Source organism: Phoca vitulina, unplaced genomic scaffold (assembly GCF_004348235.1).
Source record: "Phoca vitulina isolate PV1807 unplaced genomic scaffold, GSC_HSeal_1.0 scaffold12, whole genome shotgun sequence".
Lineage (NCBI taxonomy): Eukaryota > Metazoa > Chordata > Mammalia > Carnivora > Phocidae > Phoca > Phoca vitulina.
The window spans coordinates 13,741,095-13,757,831 of record NW_022589715.1 but is presented as its reverse complement, the minus strand read 5'-3'; the positions used below and the strand labels follow the sequence as shown (position 1 = coordinate 13,757,831).

At 53.4% G+C, this 16,737-nt stretch overlaps 2 protein-coding genes across 2 annotated transcripts in view; both read left to right on the top strand.

Moving 5' to 3' along the window:
* The first annotated feature begins 3,969 nt into the window (after nt 1-3,969).
* Nucleotides 3,970-7,402, top strand: VAMP8 (vesicle associated membrane protein 8). Its single transcript, XM_032411146.1, has 3 exons — nt 3,970-4,221; nt 5,507-5,665; nt 6,963-7,402. Exons 1-3 carry the CDS (start codon nt 4,219-4,221, stop codon nt 7,104-7,106), a joined length of 306 nt encoding a protein of 101 aa, XP_032267037.1. The 5' UTR covers nt 3,970-4,218; the 3' UTR covers nt 7,107-7,402.
* A 1,913-nt stretch (nt 7,403-9,315) lies between these two features.
* Nucleotides 9,316-16,737, top strand: part of VAMP5 (vesicle associated membrane protein 5) — an 8,430-nt gene continuing 1,008 nt past the window's right edge. The window contains exons 1-3 of the mRNA XM_032411144.1: nt 9,316-9,389; nt 15,219-15,356; nt 15,824-16,291. Of these exons, the coding sequence (XP_032267035.1) occupies nt 9,387-9,389; nt 15,219-15,356; nt 15,824-16,033 (351 nt within the window). The 5' untranslated portion in view covers nt 9,316-9,386 and the 3' untranslated portion in view covers nt 16,034-16,291. The remainder of the gene's footprint in view (nt 9,390-15,218; nt 15,357-15,823; nt 16,292-16,737) is intronic.

The window sequence follows — 16,737 nt, the reverse complement described above, 5'->3', positions numbered from 1 at the left end:
TTTATTTTATTTTTAAGATTTTATTTATTTATTTGAGAGAGGGAGAGAGCATGAGTGAGGGTGTGGGGCAGAGGGAGAAAGAGAAGCAGACTCCCCACTGAGCGGGGAGCCCGATATGGGGCCCAATATCCCAGGACCTTGAGATCGTGACCTAAGCCAAAGGCAGACACTTAACCGACTGAGCCACCCAGGCGCCCCATGCATGGGTCTTTTCTAATAAGAGTTATCTTTTTATCTGCACAGCAGAGAAAGAAGCCCTCTTTCAGATCTCTTGGTTCAATACCCCAAACCTTTAGTGAATGACTACTGTGCACATGGTGTATGTTATTTTTGACAAGAGTACCACAATAAAGACATAGTCCCTGCCTTCACAGAAGTCAGGGTCTCAGAGGTGTCAATCTCTATACCCCTAATGGCAAAGCATATTACAGATTCTATAAAAGATAAAACATGCTTAGGGATTCCTAGCTTGGGGAACTGGTACCGTGGGAGTACTACGCAGCAGGAGGCATGTGGGGAAAAGATAAAGGGTTTCGTTTAGCTGTTGGAAGTGTCTGTGGAGAGGGCACTGGAGAGGCAATTGAGAACAAGGTCAGGGCTGAGATACAGATTTGGGGCTCATCCATAAATGGCTGCTGAAACCATAAAGCATTGTACTTCCCTAGGGAGACTAGGGTTTCAACTTCGGCACTATTGACATTTTGGTCTGTATAATTCTTATGGGAGGGTTGTCTTTTGCATGTAGGAAATACCATCCTTGGCCTCCACCCACTGGATGCCAGGAGCACATCCCCCCCCCCCCCAGTTGTGACAACCAAAAATGCCTCCATATGTTGTCACATGTCCCTTGGAGGGCAAAATCAGCCTTGCCTCATAGAGGACTATTGCTCCAGGAGAGTGCAGTGTCCGAAGGGACAATGGCCACGGGTGGAAACTTCTGGCTCTAAAAGCACAGTCAGAAAGGGAAAGAGACATTGGGAGTGATGGGGGTGACTGTCACAGATGGGGTGCCCAGCAGTGTAATAGTCTACAAAGGGTTTGGAGACAAAAGAGGCCTTGGCAGTGGTGAGAGCTTTATGATCCTTTAGGGAGCAATTCCAGTTGCACCTCCTGAATGTGCCTTTTCCTTGTTTTCCAGCCCTTCCCCAGAGAGGTACAGGAGTAAACTGCCACTTGGGCCATAAATAAGGTTGGGATAGATGTCAGTGCACCCCCAAAGTTTCCCTGGTTGCTTTGCAGGCTGTTAATATTCCTCTTTCACTATTTTCTCATTCTATTTTCTCTATTAATCTCCTTTTTCATTTGCAAAGTGCTTTAGCAGAAATACAGAAATATATATCCAGATTATTTAATCCCAATAATAACCCCGCAAAGCAGCTTTCATTCTTCTTCCCATTTTGCAGATGAGGAAACTGGAGCTCCTAGAGGGAAGTGGCTTGCCCAAGACTACACAGCCAGGGAGTAGTAGAGCTGATAGCTAAACCTTCTGGTCACACAGGGACTGAGAACATTCTTCATCACACCATGATTCCTTCTTCGGCTACAATGCCTACCTACCACCTAGCATTTTTCTTTGCAAAGTGACTGATACTCCATTTCTCCATAGAGGCTTCCTTGATCTTGCACCTTGCCCATAGTACCATTTCTTTGTACTTTCTTTCTTTTTTTTTTAAAAGTAAGCTGTAGGCCCAATGTGGCTTGAACTCATGCCCCCAAGATCAAGAGTCAGCATGTTCTTCTGATTGAGCCAGCCAGCCCCCCCTACCCACCCCACTCCCCGCCATATTACCATTTCTGCTCATTGTGCATTGTTTGGTGCCTTACTGAATGGCTCTTCCTGTGAGGGTGCTAGCAAGGTGGTCTCTTGACAAAGGGAAGCATTATGACGTGTATACAAGTGAGGTCAAGCCTGCAGGGATCCTGCACGGTGAGGAGGAGGATGAACAGGTTGCAGTTCCAACTGTGGGCACTGGAGAATCTCCCTAATGGGTGCTGGGTTTAGGCGAAGGGTCAGCTCCCTCAGGGACACCAATGTATGTCCCAGGCTGGCAGTGGCATACTAGACCCCAGTAACTCCTCAACAACTGTAACCCTGATTTCCACCCTGGAAATCCTCCTCCATGTCTTTCTGCTCTCCTCAGCCATCCTACTCTGGCCCTTTGTTTCTGGGCACCTTTCATGTTTCTCTACACACCACCACACTTAGCATCTGGAATTCTTAATAAGAGTAATCATCATAGCCACCATGTACTGAGGGCTGTCTCGGTACCAGGCACAGACAGTGAGGTAACTGAGGTTTAGAGATGTCACATCAGTCTGTCCAAGGCCACACGAATATTAAGGTATAGAACAGTGTGTCTAATAGAAATATAATTTGAAGCACATTTGTAATTTTAAATTTCCTACTGGCCAAATTAAAAGAAAAGAAACAGGTGAAATTTAACTTTTAAAATTTAACTCAATATACCTACAACATTATTTCAGCATGTCATCAGTATGTAAAATTACCGAAGAGATATTTACATTCTTTTTTGCATAGTAAGTCCTTGAAATACTTGGGGCGCCTGGGTGGCTCAGTCATTTGAGCATCCCACTCTTGATTTCGGCTCAGATCATGATCTCAGGGTCATGAGATTGAGCCCTGGTGTAGGGCGCCACACTCAGAGGGGAGTCTGCTTGAGATTCTCCCTCTCCCTCTGCCCCTCCCCTCCTCATGTGTGCGCGTGCTCTCTCTCTCAAATAAATAAATCTTAAGAAAAAAAAAAAGAAATACGGCGTGTACTCTTCCACCACTTCTCAATTCAGACCAGCCACAGTTCAAGTGCTCACCAGCCACATGTGGTCAGTGGCTACTGTACTGGACAGCACAAGGACAGATCAAGGATTCTGACCCACCTCTAAGGATGGTGAGAAGTGGGGCAGCCACATTCTCTGGGAAGGCAGGCTGGTACTGTCCACCAAATTTCAGGCTTGCAAAATATAATAATCTTATCCAATTGGAGATAAGATTTCATTATAAAGTAGAATAAAGCATCTCAAAACAGAGGTCCAAAATTTGTTAATTCCTTTAAATAAGTATGTGTTAGAGAAGCTGACGTTTCCCTCTTAGAACTGAAACTGATACTTCTGGGATGGGACAGGAATGTTTCTTCCATTTTGCATGGCCCTGTTATTGTTCTGTCTTAATAAATACCATCTGGGAAGACTAGATTTTCTGTGGCCTGGAGCCAGGTGGTGGAAAAATCCTTTGCCCTGGGGCCCTTCTCTGTCCATAGGGCAGGTCTCTGACCATTTCTCACCGGGCTCACCAATCCCTCATGGCGGCTCCTGAAGGGACTATTGAACTCTGGAAGGAAAGAAGGGACTGGTAGGCCAGCATTTCCTGGTTCCAACAGTGGACAGGCCTTCCTCCCGGACACTGTGCCAGGCACACTGCATGTGCTAACCTTTTACACCTCCCCACCATCCTCTGAGGTCAGCATTAGCACCTGCAAGCCCCAGAGAGGTGAAGAGGTTCATTCAGGGTCACAGAGCTAGTAACCCAGAGCTTTCTGACACCAGAGCCCCGGATCACAGCAGTCCAGCCTTTGGGGGTTTTAATACTTTCTGCCTACCCACGAACATGGGAACAGGGGTTGCCAGCAAGAAATTTTCATATCTGTGTTCTGTTTCCATGTGAACTACCCCTGGTGGGGTACTTAGAGTTGACTTCAGTCTCTAAGATTTGAGATCAGATATTCAGGACATGAAAGAAAGAAGGAAGGAAAGAAAGAAAGAAAAAAAGAAAGAAAGAAAGAAAAAAAGAAAGAAAAAAAGAAAGAAAGAAAGAAAGAAGAAAGAAAAAAAGAAAGAAAGAAAGAAAAAAAGAAAAGAAAAAGGAGACAGCCTCCCTCTCTGTATCAGGAGGTCCAGCCTCAGGAAACTTAGGAGGGCTGCTAGATCTTTCTTTTCTTGTTCCTGACGAGTTAGAAGATCTTTGGTGCCCGGGAGCCCTGTGGCTTTAAGCCCGAGCCCTGGTTTGGGAGGAGACTGGGAGGGCGACGGAGGGTGCCCGCCTACCTGGGGGAACCTGCTGGAGGTGAGGCTGGAGCGGCTCGGGATGTGAGGCGGGCGGGGGCAGGCTGAAAGTTGGAGCAAGCAGGAAGTGAAGCGAGGGCGGCCCGGGAGGAAACAGACTAGGCGAGCCCCGTCGCCGACAGGCCCGAGCCGCTGGGAGACATGGTGAGCGAGCTGCGACCAGAAAGGGGCTGATTCAAAGACGAGCCAGAGTGGGCTGGGGGGGAGGGGGGGCGGGGATCGGGGGAGCTGGTGGCAAAGTCAGAGCGCGGGGCCAGGGCTGACTGTGGCCGCTCTTCTTTGACAACTTGGCTGCGTAAAGCTCCGAGCTGCCTGGACGGGTATTCCTGCTCCTGGCCTACTCCCTCCCTCCCCTGACCTCCGTGCTGCCCCGGAGCAGGGTTTCGGTGAGGGTATGTGTGTGTGTTGGGCGGGGGGATCCGAATTCCAGGCGGGGAGTTGCTGAGAGGCCCTGCGTCTCCTCCTCCAGCCCGCCGGCCACCGGGTGTTATGACACCCCTGGGCAGCACCTCCGAAGTTCTCGGGGGCACATTCCAGTCCCGCGGCCGCCTTTCACTTTATCTCTATATAGAAACTCCAAGAATCTGTCTCCCTGCCTAGTCTCAGGAACCGGCGGCCCCCTCTCTCTAAACATGAGGAAGAAAGCTAAGGGTTTCTAAAAGAACCAGAAATTGGTTCTCTGTTAGTCCGTCTAGTTTGGACCCACGCTCCCCGGCCTGTTTCGGAGGTCGGGTGGGTCGGGGAGGGAGGAGCCTAAGAGTGGTTTTTCCCTCCTTGTTCAAAAACCTTATCAGGAGCCAGGGGGGGACTTGCCCTCCATTTCCCCCAACACCCAGGCTGCTGTTTTTATTTAATATCTGCTTAAGCAGGCAGGGCTGGCCTGGTGCTTGCACATGGTGCTATGTGGTGGCAAAAGCAGAAGTTCATGGCGCAATGGCCCTCCCTGGGGGGGGGGGGGGGTCCTGGGGAGGGGCCTTGGAGCCTGGTTGCTGTTACTCTCCAGCTGCTTGCTGTCTTGCAGTGAGAGGGGCTTGTGCCAGCACAGATATTTTTAATGAGGACCCTTTGGTAAATAGTGGTGGGCTTTTCCATCCTGAGATGCCAGCTTAGCAGTCCTCTGACCCCGGTGGAGGAGCAAGGCAACCGTGGAGTGGGATTTAGGGCTGTGTTTCTTTTCCTCATCAGGGGCTCGGGAGAACCTGACAGGAAACTTGATCTAGTCTGTCTAGCATCAGCACTCACCTTCTGGGGCTTCAAAATGCATTTGTTTTTGATTACATGAGTAATACATGAAAACATTCTCTTTGTAAACAGTTGAGGCATTAAAAAAAGCTAAAGTCCATCTCAGGCCTTCCCCTCCCCTGGCCTCTGAGGCTGAGTCTCAGTTCCTCCCCCACTTGGCCTAATTAACCCCTGTGTTGCTGCCCAGGAGGAGGCCAGTGGAGGTGGGGCACATGACCATGTGCGGAACCTGCAGAGTGAGGTGGAGGGAGTCAAGAATATTATGACCCAGAATGTGGAGCGGATCCTGGCCCGAGGAGAAAACTTGGACCATCTCCGCAACAAGACAGAGGATCTGGAAGCCACAGTGAGATGGGGAGCCCACGGTTGGGGGGGGGGTAGAGGAAGAGAGGGAGGGAGGATTGTTGGGGTTTGGGGGGTTGGTGGTGTTGGGGGCAAAATGCATAGGAGGGAAGTCTGCCTTTTCACTTGTTTTGGGAATTGACGAGCAAGTCCCCAGTTCGATTCTGCTCTACTCCACTGATTGGTACTGGGGTCCAGGGAATGGCTCCAAGGACTGGCGGGGGAAGGAGGGAGATGGGTGGGGCTGACTCTTGGAGGCGTTTTCTGAGACAGCTAAGATGGCCCAGTCAGCCCTCGCATTCTTAGGCTTCTCTCCCATGAAACTAATTTTTCCCTTTGAAGGCTGCCCTTGACAATCATTTGGACCTGACCTCCCCAGGACAAAAATATTGGCTCTGGAAAATCCTCCTAGGGCCTTTGGCCTTCTCTAGGAGTTACTAGGCAGGGGGGCGGAAAACTGTTAGAGTTTTGCTGAGTCTGCTTTAAAAAGAAGCTGGGAAGAGCAGTGAAATTCTTTGATCCAGGGGTCCTCTGCTAGCTGAAGGCTAGAATAATATCTCCCACACATCTTGCTAGACCTCATTCCTCTCTCTCTCTCTCTCCAGCCAGGGGCTGAAGCCAGCTGCTCAGGGAGGGAGTAACTCTAACAGAATAGTCCAACAAAGGTTGGAGGCTAAGGTTCCATGTCCACAGGAAGAGACACTGTGGCTTTCTGAGTCCTGGGCGTCATCTTGGGTATAGTCTCCCCCGGACTTAGTGTTTCTTTCCACAGCCTAGGCTGGGGAGCACGGCCCAGGGAAATGTAATTTCTGCAACTCTAGTTGAGGAGGAAGAGTAGCAGTTTCTCTCACCTCTAGCCTCCCTGCTGCGCTGGCCTGTCCTCCAGCTTCAGCGGTCCCCATGGGGCAAGGAGTCGTGGACCCAGGGAAATGCGGCCACCTGGAGCTTGCGCTGCTCGGCCCCAGTGTGTGCCCTCCCAAGGGCGGATTGTGCACAGTGTCGCACCCTTGGGTGTGAGCATATGTAAAAGGCCCCTCGATGTGCGTGACGGTTCAGGGGTAAGAAGAGAAGAGGGGAGGCAGGGGGCCAAGGGAAGCCCAAGAATTCTAAATTTGAGCCTGGCCCATCAGAGTGTCATGAAGGTGTATCTGTCAAGGTAGAAGGTCAGCACAGTTTTTTTGTGTAACAGTCTGTTCCCTCAACTGCTCACTTAAATATTTGGATGGATAGCATGTGGGCCTCTGTTTGTCCTCTTGTTCGGTGGGAGGAGGCACTGGTTCACTCTGCCTTGTCCCCAACAGTCGGAGCACTTCAAGACCACATCGCAGAAGGTGGCCCGGAAGTTCTGGTGGAAGAACGTGAAGATGATTGTCCTCATCTGCGTGACTGTTTTTATCATCATCCTCTTCATTGTGCTCTTTGCCACCCATGCCATCCCAACCTAGGGAGCCCCTCGCCCCCGCCCTCCTCTTCAGGGCAACCCTCCATCGTGGGTGCCACAAAGGGCCCTCTCTCCCATCATTGCCTGCAGGGAGTGCTGCTGCGTCCTCCCGCCCTTCACTCTGAGGCCCCTCTGCCACACTGTCTGCCCCAGGCACCTTGGCCCCCCTGGAAGGAGAGAGCTGGACTATGGCTATGTTTCATGGGCCCTCAGAGTTGGTTGGAGAGACCCCAGAAGGCCCAGCCTGGGGCTGGGAAACTGATGGTGGCCGGTGGGCAATAAAGACCTTTCAGTATCCCTACACATGTGAGGTAATTTCTCCCCTTCCATTTTGCCTTTGGCTCTTCTATTTCTTTTCTCCCTGGGGACACCCTCTGGCTGAGATTCTCCTATTTGAGGCCCCATGGTTGGAGGGGTAGAGAGTGTAAGTTTGGAGAAGAAAGATGGAGTCTCCCCATCGTTCTCTATTTTCCATTCTTCGTCACAGGTCTTAAGAACCAGAATTTTCTGAGGCTCTCGGCATGTGGAAAAATCAAAACCATTTTAGGGTGGTATGCAACACTCCTAAGTGTGCCCCCTGGGGTCTTGCTATGTCCTTTTATTACTTTTCTGCTGGAAGTGTTAGCCGAGACAGGCAAGGGCCTCTTTCCATCTCTCTTCTGTGGCCCTGTTGCAGTCAAGAGTGAGGGGTTGGAGGAACTGGGCCACTTTTCCTTTTTGGTTCTGCAAAGTTCTTTTTATTTATTTATTTATTTTAATTTTTAAATTTAAGTAATCTCTACACCCAACATGGGGCTTGAACACATGACCCTGAAATTAAGAGTCACATGTTCTTCCGACTGAGCCAGCCAGGCGCCCCTGGTTCTGCAAAGTTCTATTTGTCTTTTGTCTGCCCCTTCCCTTTTGGGACTTAGCAGGGCCTCCGGGTCTCAGCTGAGGGGGCGAGCATCTCTCCTCATGGCCCGTGGCTGGGCCCAGTCAGTGTCACAGGACAGGGCCTATGGCCCTCCTTCCCCTCCATGTACAATGGGCCTCTTTGTCTTTGGGCTTCTCTCCTCCCCACCAGGTTCCACCTCATTGTCACTCTTTCCTGTCTTGGTTTGGGGAAGGGATTCTTGCCCTCTCTGTCCCTGTTTCTCCCATGGGCTTTCCAGTATTGAAAACAACCTGTATAGAAGGGATAGGGTTGGGAGACAGGATTTGGGACGACTCCTGGCAAGTCAGGTTCTGGAATCATACTCTGAAAACCAGGGAGGAAAAAAAGCACAGAAAAGCCTTCAGGGCAGACTTTGTCCTCCTATGTCCTCCTATATCAGACTGTGGTCATCTTCTCTCCTCAGGTCATTCCTGGACTCAAAGTCCACAGAACTGGGGGGAAACCTCTTCCTTGGGATCTAGATCGCCCAGGGTGGGAATGTGGGCTGTACTGTCACCGTTCAACCCAAGGAGGGAAGCCCTCAACCCCCTTCCCCAAGAGGGGCCACAGTTGAGATGGTGGGGGTGGCATGGGGTGGGGTAGAGAACAGGTGTCTCAGACTCGCTGCAGAGGAGAGGGGGAGAATGGGTAGGTTCAGCTCAGGAAGGCTCTGGAGGGGTGGCTTCGCCCATCCTCCCTCCCACTGAGGAGCAGGGTCATATGAGGGCAGGGCTGCAGCTGCCCTTGTGGTGAAGAGGAAATACAGAAAAGCCAGAACTAGCACCTTCTCCCTGGGGGTCTGTTCACACAACGTACATTGTATAAGTGTACATACAACTGTAACAGACAGTGGTACCATTTTCGAAATATACAATTCAGCGTCAGGTAGTGCATTCACAATGTTGATTGCGAATAGTTTCTTTCGTTCTAAACTTTTCTTCGGGGAGTCGGGTTTGGGTTTGGGTTACCGGTGAATGCAGTCACCCAGGTGGCAAAGACCCGGCCCGGCTGGCTGTTCGAGGCGTCTCTAGCACAGTGCCCAGCGTTGGCACGGATACAGAGGCTCGTGGAACGAGCGATACCTCCGCTCCGGAGCCCACTCCACTGTGCCCGGGTCACAGATTGGGCCCCCGACGTGTGGCCAGCGTGCAGCGCGAGCACCAGGCTGCTCAGGCGTGAGGCCCCCAGTTCCGGAGGCTGGGGGAGCCGGCAGCTTTCGCTTTGCGTCGGTCCGGGTCCGGGCTCCGGGCAGGCGCGCCCCCCGCCCCCGCCGGCCGCGGCCCCGCCCCTCCGCTTCCTCCCGGGTATCTGGCACCGCTGCCGCTGGGCGACAGAAGAGCCCGCGCTGGCGAGGCGGCGGCAGCAGCTATGGTGAGGGCCCGGGCGGGGCGGAGCCGGCCGGACGGGGGGCAGAGGGCGATGTGGGGGTGCGCGGCCGGAGGCTGAAGTCCGAGGGCGGGGGTGTCGTCCGGGACCCGCGCCGGTCCCCCCCCCCCCCACCGTGAGGTGCCCGCGGTCAGGAGCCGGATGGGGGCCAGAGCCTCCCCCGGGGTGCGCAGGCTGGGAAGGGAAAGTTTGGCCGCCTGCGCGCAGTGTGCATGACTCCGGCTTCCCCCTTCCCTGAGCCAAGTGGTTAGGAGCCCGGCCTTCGGAGTCAGACTCCGGGCTGAGATCCTCGTGGTGGCCACTTACTGGCTCTGTGACCCCGGGCCAGTCACTTAACCTTCCCGAGCCTTCTTTTCCGCATCTGTGAAGTGGGGTCAGCAATACCTGATCCACTGGGTCCTTGCGAGGTTAAGGGAGATACAGTGGCAGAGCCCTGCCTGGCACCCAGAACCTGCTCCTCAGGAGTGGTAGGTAATGTGATGACCTCTTCAGCCCTGCCCGGAGCCGTGAGAAGCCAAGTGTGGCCCGGGAGTTGGAAACCCGAGCAGATGGGGTGGTAGAGGCCTGGCCAGCGCCGTGGCAGGGTACTGGAGGGCACACTCCTCTCCCTGCGGAGAGATAGAGATGTTTACCGTAAAAGTTCCCCTGAAGTTATCAGACTATGGCACAGTCCTGGCTCTCTCCTAACCTCTACCGAGGGACACATTCTTGAGGTGAGTCATCCCCCACTCCAGCTGCAGACTCTGGCCTGTGTCCCCACTTGCCATCTCTAAGGCAAAGGTGCTGGCAACAGGCGCTGCCAGTGGCTTTCCTCCGTCCCCTGGACTCCGGGGAAGATAGGCTGGGCAGGAAGCAGGCTTGCTGCTTGAAGCTTCTGCCCTGGAGAAACTGGCAGAGGTGTGATGGATGTGGCCTGGCTGGGGGTCGTGATGGCTGGATGGCCTCATCTCTAGGGAACCGGAGGCAGGAAGAGGAAGCGGGGCAGGAAGGTTGCACTGAGCTCTAAGGGCACGCCAGGAAACTGAGGGAGGCTCCAAGAATGGGACAAAGCTCCGAGCCCACTTCCCAGCATGCAGGGCAAGGGATCAGGCAGGGCTAGGGGTGGGCTTCCAGTCAGCCTTGAGCACTTGGGGAGAAGAGGAAACTCCTGAAGTGAAGGCTGAGGCCAGGATAATTTATGGGGCTTCATCTGAGGCCAACAGTGGATCAGAGCCTGGGGGGTGGGGGTACCTTGATTTTTCTCCCCTCCCGGCTCCTGGCCCCATCCCTCTGTTTCTTTCACACCTGCCCCTTTCTCTGGCACCACCTCTTTCCCTTTCTTCTTCCCACCCGTTTCCCTGCCTGGTCTTTCTTCCTCGTCCTCTCCTCTGATTCATTCAGTCAACAAGCATTTCTTGGGCATTTCCTCTGTGCCCTCTGTGGTGACAGGTATAAGGGAGAGAGCAGGAGTAAACAGTGATGGGAAAGATGAAACCTGAATGCGTAAGGGCTTGAATCCATTCATCCTATAGATGGTCCTCTCTCCTGCACTGTCCAGTGAATGTGGGTTTTGAGCCACGGGCTTCCCTCATATAGCACACAAGTTGACTTGGCCGCATTAAAAAGTCTGGGGAGTCTTTGGCCAGCCAGCTAAAGGACTTGACCCCCCTTTACCTGCATTCACTTTAGCACCGTGGTTAAGAATGTGATTCTTGGAGTCTACACTGGTTCCACTCCCGGATCGTCTACTTACTGGCTGTATGACCTTGGACAGGTGATTCAACCCCTCTGAGCCTCAGTTTTTTATAAAACTGGGATAATAGCATGCCTTCAATGGATTGTTGCGAAGATTAAATAAGATCAGGTGAACAGACAGCAGGCAGCACCGTGCTTAGCTCAGAGTATGTGCCCATTGGATGGTGGCTGTGTTCACCGTCAAGACCTAGAACCTTCTCAACAGCCTGCAGTGCCTGGTGGACATAAACTCCATGCAGGTTATTGACGGCCCCGGTGATGTTCTGTATTTAGGTTAGAGACAAGTGCACACGTTTGCAATAAGGAAGAGCTTGCTTGTCTGGGTATTTTGTAAAATTATTTAAGAGGTTTTATTGATCACAGGTATTGAACAGTTCTTGAGATCTGACTGCTTAAAAAAAAAAATCAGCGAGGGAAACTTTGGCTCCATCCACAATAATAGCTATTATTTATTGAGCATTTAGTATGTGTCAGGTTGTGCTAAGCACTTTGTAACAGGTCACATGCGTTAGCTAACATGGTAGGTATCATTCTTGTCGCCACTTTACAGATGGGGAAGTGGAGGGTTGGAAAGGTCTCGTAGTAGGTGAGGGGCAAAGGCAAGATTTGAGGGAACCCAGGGCTGCAGTGCAGAGCCCCGGCCCTTAGCTCTGAGCTCAGGTGAATGCTGACCTAGGAAGGAGCTGGTACACCCCTTCGCTGCCCCCTGTCCTGTGACTAGGACAGTGGTGACAGCTGCAACAGGGTTTGTTTGGCACCCGCCAGGAGAGAAGGGAGACAGGAGAGTTAGGACAGGGAGGTTGGGAGAGCTTTGTTTTCAGAGGAACCAAGGGTATGTGGCCTCGAAACACCGGAACTATTTGAGGGTTGTAGGTGGGATATTCTGTACAGAGGGTAATGGTCTGTGGAGAACATTTCCCATGTAACTGCCACCCCCTGTCTGCCAACCACGCGGCTGCTCCGCACTCCACCGCACCCCCTCAGCCCTGCAGACCCCAGGCAGGGCTGCGATGCACCCCTCTCAGCCCCCCTTCGTCTCTATGCTTTCTTTCTTTTTTTTTTTTTTAAAGATTTTTTATTTATTTATTTGAGAGAGAGAGAATGAGAGAGAGCAAGCACATGAGAGGGGGGAGGGTCAGAGGGAGAAGCAGACTCCCTGCCGAGCAGGGAGCCCGATGCGGGACTCGATCCAGGGACTCCAGGATCATGACCTGAGCCGAAGGCAGTCGCTTAACCAACTTAGCCACCCAGGCGCCCTCGTCTCTATGCTTTCTGCTCCCCATGAGCCTTGGCAACTCCTCACACCCTTGCTGGTGGCACCCTCCGGCCCGGGGTTCTCTGCTGCCAGCCATACTAGTCTACCACGAATAGAGAAATTCTTCTTCTTCTTTTTTTTAAAGAGTTTATTTATTTTATTTTATTTATTTGACACACACACACACACACACACACACACACAGAGCACAAACAGGGGGAGTGGCAGGCAGAGGGAGAAGCAGGTTCCCCACTGAGCAGGGAGCCCGATGCTGGGCTCCATCCCAGGACCATGTGATCATGACCTGAGCTGAAGGCAGATGCTTCACCGACTGAGGCACCCAGGTGTCCCTAGAGAAATTACTCTGAAGCCCCCCTCCGCTGTCCCCCGTGGCTCAGAAGTCTACACTAGGTCTTGTTCCAGTCTTCCGTCCAAGTGAGTGTCTTCTTCTGGACTTCCATTCTGTGTGTTCCTGGCCCCACCCTGCCCCTCCGCCCTTACCCTCGGCCTGGTCTGTCCCTGCGGAATGCCCCAGCTCCACCCCATCCTGCAAGGGCTCCTCCCCCCGGGGAATCCGCTCTCTGAGGGGGGCTCGACCCTCAGTGTTGGCACCTCACCGCACAACCCTCCACTCTTCCCTACCCATGTCACATATGTCCCTTTCCCCCAGCCTATAGTGAGCTTCTTAGGAACAGGCACAACTCATTCAGAAATGTTTTTTCCCTGTGTCCACTGTGTGCCAGGCACTATGCTGAGTTCACTACAGCTGGACGGAGCGTGGCCCTGTCCCCTGGTCCCTTACCTCCATCCCCATCCTGTAGTTCATTTCTCCCCGTGCCAGCAGAGACCTGTGCATGTAGTATCCTTTCTCCTCTGGTTCAGGGAGGCCAAGGAGGGCCAGGGGGTTAAGCCTGAGGCCTCTGTGTTCCCTGGAGCGAATGTGTTCATTTTGGCCCGGTCCCACCTCGGCCTGGACAGGCCTGGCTTCGCAGCAGGAAGCACAGCCAGGTCTCCTGGAGAATGTGACCCAGTGCCATCCCGTGTTGGAGCATCAGAGAACAACAGCTGTGGTTTTCATAGCGGAAAAAATAATATTCAGCATCCCACCAACCTCTAGCCATGATTGTCATTTGGAAGCTTTGCCCATTCTCAGGTTTTGGCCCTGGCCCATTATGAAGGTGGGGATGCCTGGGACTGTGTGAACATGGGCCGTGGGGGTTTGTTGACTACCACGGTAGTGAGAATAGTGCTGATGATGGCTGACTGAGGACAATGTACAGATGAGCGCAGCCTCCCTGCTCTCGGCATTATTGCTCCTTGTTCCCCAGTCACTGCTCCCCAGCCTGGGAGTGCACCCCTCTGGCATGATTTGCCTGCCCCCTCTCCAAGCAGGTTGCTTTTCTAGTTCATGGGTAAATATTGACCTACTTGGGTTTCAGATGCCTGCCCCTCAAAACTCCTGCTGGGCTGGATAAACACACTGGGATAACATCCCTTGAAAATAAGAGTTGCTTTTGGATGAGCTATAATGCGATTGACCCACTCACTGAGTCCTTGTAATGGTCAGCACTGTGCTGGCCCCCCTGGGCCACCGGGATGGGAGCAGACAAAGGTAATCCCTTCCTCTGGGGCTTGTGGTCCAGTTGGGGAGATAGGACTCATATGCTGGGAATGCTTGCAGGCTGTGTGCAAGGCAGCTGCAAGGATCCTGAATGTGAATTCTTGCCTGAGTAGGAGTGGCCCTCTGTGACCACCAGATCTTTCCCCTTTCTCTGGTTTTAAGTGGAATTCAGTCAAGTGCCAAAATGTCTGTTGCAGACAATGGGCACTGTGGTCTGGCAGGAAAGGGAGCTTGGCCAGTGCTCTGTGGGGAGGAGATGAGAACAGGGATGGGCTGCAGCGGACTAGGTTGGGAGGAGGGAGCTGCTGTGGTTTGTGAATCTGCTGGGATTCAGCTGCTCGTCCCTGGACTTGCTCCTGGACTTCCAGCTCTTACTGGGGCCTCCTGCCTTGGGTCTCTCTCAGTTGCCTGTGTCCAAAGCCCAGTCCCTTTCTTGCTTGTGACACACGCTCTCTCCTCCCCTGTTCTCTCAGCACTCCCCACCCCTCCCACTCTTGGACCCTGCGCCTCCCTTCTTAGTCCTCTGAAATGAGCTGGGTTCTTTTGTCAGGTGTGGTTGCTGCTAAAGCTGAGAGGTCTAAGAGTTGGTCTCATCTCTGTGAGTTGGACCCCAGGGAAGATCCTGGGTAGCTGGAAGGCTGAGGCCAGAGGCCAAGGAGGCTGTGGTTTCCAGGCAGACAGGGAATCAATTTTGAGCACTGATGTGGGAGTAGGGTCATGTCAGGAGGCAGAACTGGCCTGACCAGTCAGAAGGAGGTCTGATCTTTTCAGTTGGTTTCTGTGTGTGTGTCTGTGGGGTTAGGCAGAGGTTATGATGCGTGGTGGTCCAAAGCCCAGGGTAGAGGTCGTCCTAGAGCAGGTGAGGAAAGTATCTGCTTTGTGGGGCAGGGGTGGGGTGAGATCCCAGGAAGTTTCCATCCGGGGGCATCTTAGAGGAAGCTGAAATGCTGTAGCCAAGGCTGACCTAGGACCTGCCTTGATGGGCACAGAGAGGAATCTGTGAGATCAGAGGCAAGCCACACACACTCAGGAGACCAGTCCTTCACTCTATACATATCATACCCTTACCTGAAAGATGCTATTTGCCCTACCCATACACGCCCCCCCCCCCCCACAGAGGGGGCAAGGAGGCCGCTGGGTCTCAGGATCAGATGAGGGCCGGCTGGGGGCCTCATGCGGTTCTGACCTTGGGCTTGGTGCCCAGGCAGGGACAGAGTTGGAACGGTGCCAGCGGCAGGCGGATGAAGTGACAGAAATCATGCTCAACAACTTCGACAAGGTCCTGGAGCGCGATGGGAAACTGGCGGAACTGGAGCAGCGTTCAGACCAACTGCTGGACATGGTGTGAAGCCTGGGGAAGCAGGGATGGGGGTGGGAGAGGCGAGGGGGAGTCCTCAGAGAGAGTTCTCAGGCTGTGCTCAGGGTCTCCAGGCCCTTGGTGGGGCCTGAGGCTTGCCTGAGGGCCAGTGTGGGGCCTATGGGTTTGTAGCCTAGATAAGCTCCAGATAGGCCTCATGAAGTCAAAAGTCCTTGGTTTGAAGCCGAGGACCTTCCTGAAGGTTGAGGGCTGGTATTGTTAACTGGGCGTGAGCCTGTAGGGGTGCGAGTCCAGGGCTACACAGTGTCTGAGACCAGGAGTCCGGTTGGGAGGGTCCCAGGGTGGGCGATGTGGAGAAGGGGAGCAGAGAGGCTGGCAAGATACAGATTAGGCCTTGCTGGGGTCGGGGGGCGGTGGGGGGTTGGGAGAACCTGGCCCTGGGCTTCCGGGGAAACCACTAACTCCCACCCTGTGTCTGGGGATGTTCACAGAGCTCAGCCTTCAGCAAGACAACCAAGACCCTGGCCCAGAAGAAGCGCTGGGAGAACATGCGTTGCCGGATCTACTTGGGGCTGGTGGTGGGCGGTGGCCTGCTCGTCCTCCTGATTGTGCTGCTGGTCATCTTTCTCCCACAGGGCAGTGGGGGCAGCAGTGCCCCACAGGCCCAGGACGCAGGTGTTGCCTCAGGGCCTGGGGACTGACCCAGCCGGGCCTGGAGGAGAGGCCGAGTGGCCGCACTGGCTGGTCCTGGTCTCCAGAGAACCTGGCGTTTGCTCCCATCTGAGCCACCCAACTGAGCACTGAAGAGCAACACTGATATGTGCACCTTTGCATCGCCTACCACGCCACAGACTGGCCCTTGCGGGCAGCCTGCTGCACTGGCCACTGCCAGGCCGGCCCCACTTGGAGCTCAGTAAAAGCTGCTGTTTGGTTAAAAGCTGCTGCTTGGTTAAAAGCCGGTGTGTGTGTGTGTGTGTGTGTGAGTGTGAAGCTCTCCATGTTGGTTCATCCTGCTCTGCCTCCACTCTTGGGGTTGCTTAAAAAGTCGGTAGAAGGACTTCACCCCTGGGAGGTGGCCCCTTTCCTTTTCCTTCTGTACTTGATCCAACCCTACCCAGACAGATCCTTCTGGAGTGCAGGTGCAAAGACAGAGTGGCTCCCAAACCAGACCCTTCACAACCAGGGCCCTCTGAGCCTGTTTCCTTCAGAATGAACTCTATTCTTTTTCTGATGTCTTGAGGATGCTCAGAATAGGACTCCAGAAGAGGAAAGCACCTCAAAGGTTTTTTATCTCACAAGGCTCTCACTTAAAAAAAAAAAAAAGATTTTAGGGGCGCCTGGGTGGCTCAGTTGGTTGGGCAACTGCCTTCGGCTCAGGTCATGGTCCCGGAGTCCCGGGATCGAG

Excerpts from the sequence above, each read along its gene's own strand:
- VAMP8 (XM_032411146.1), top strand. Across the intron at positions 5,666-6,962 it reads CAGAGGATCTGGAAGCCACA|TCGGAGCACTTCAAGACCAC; the intron begins GTGAGATGGGGA and ends TGTCCCCAACAG.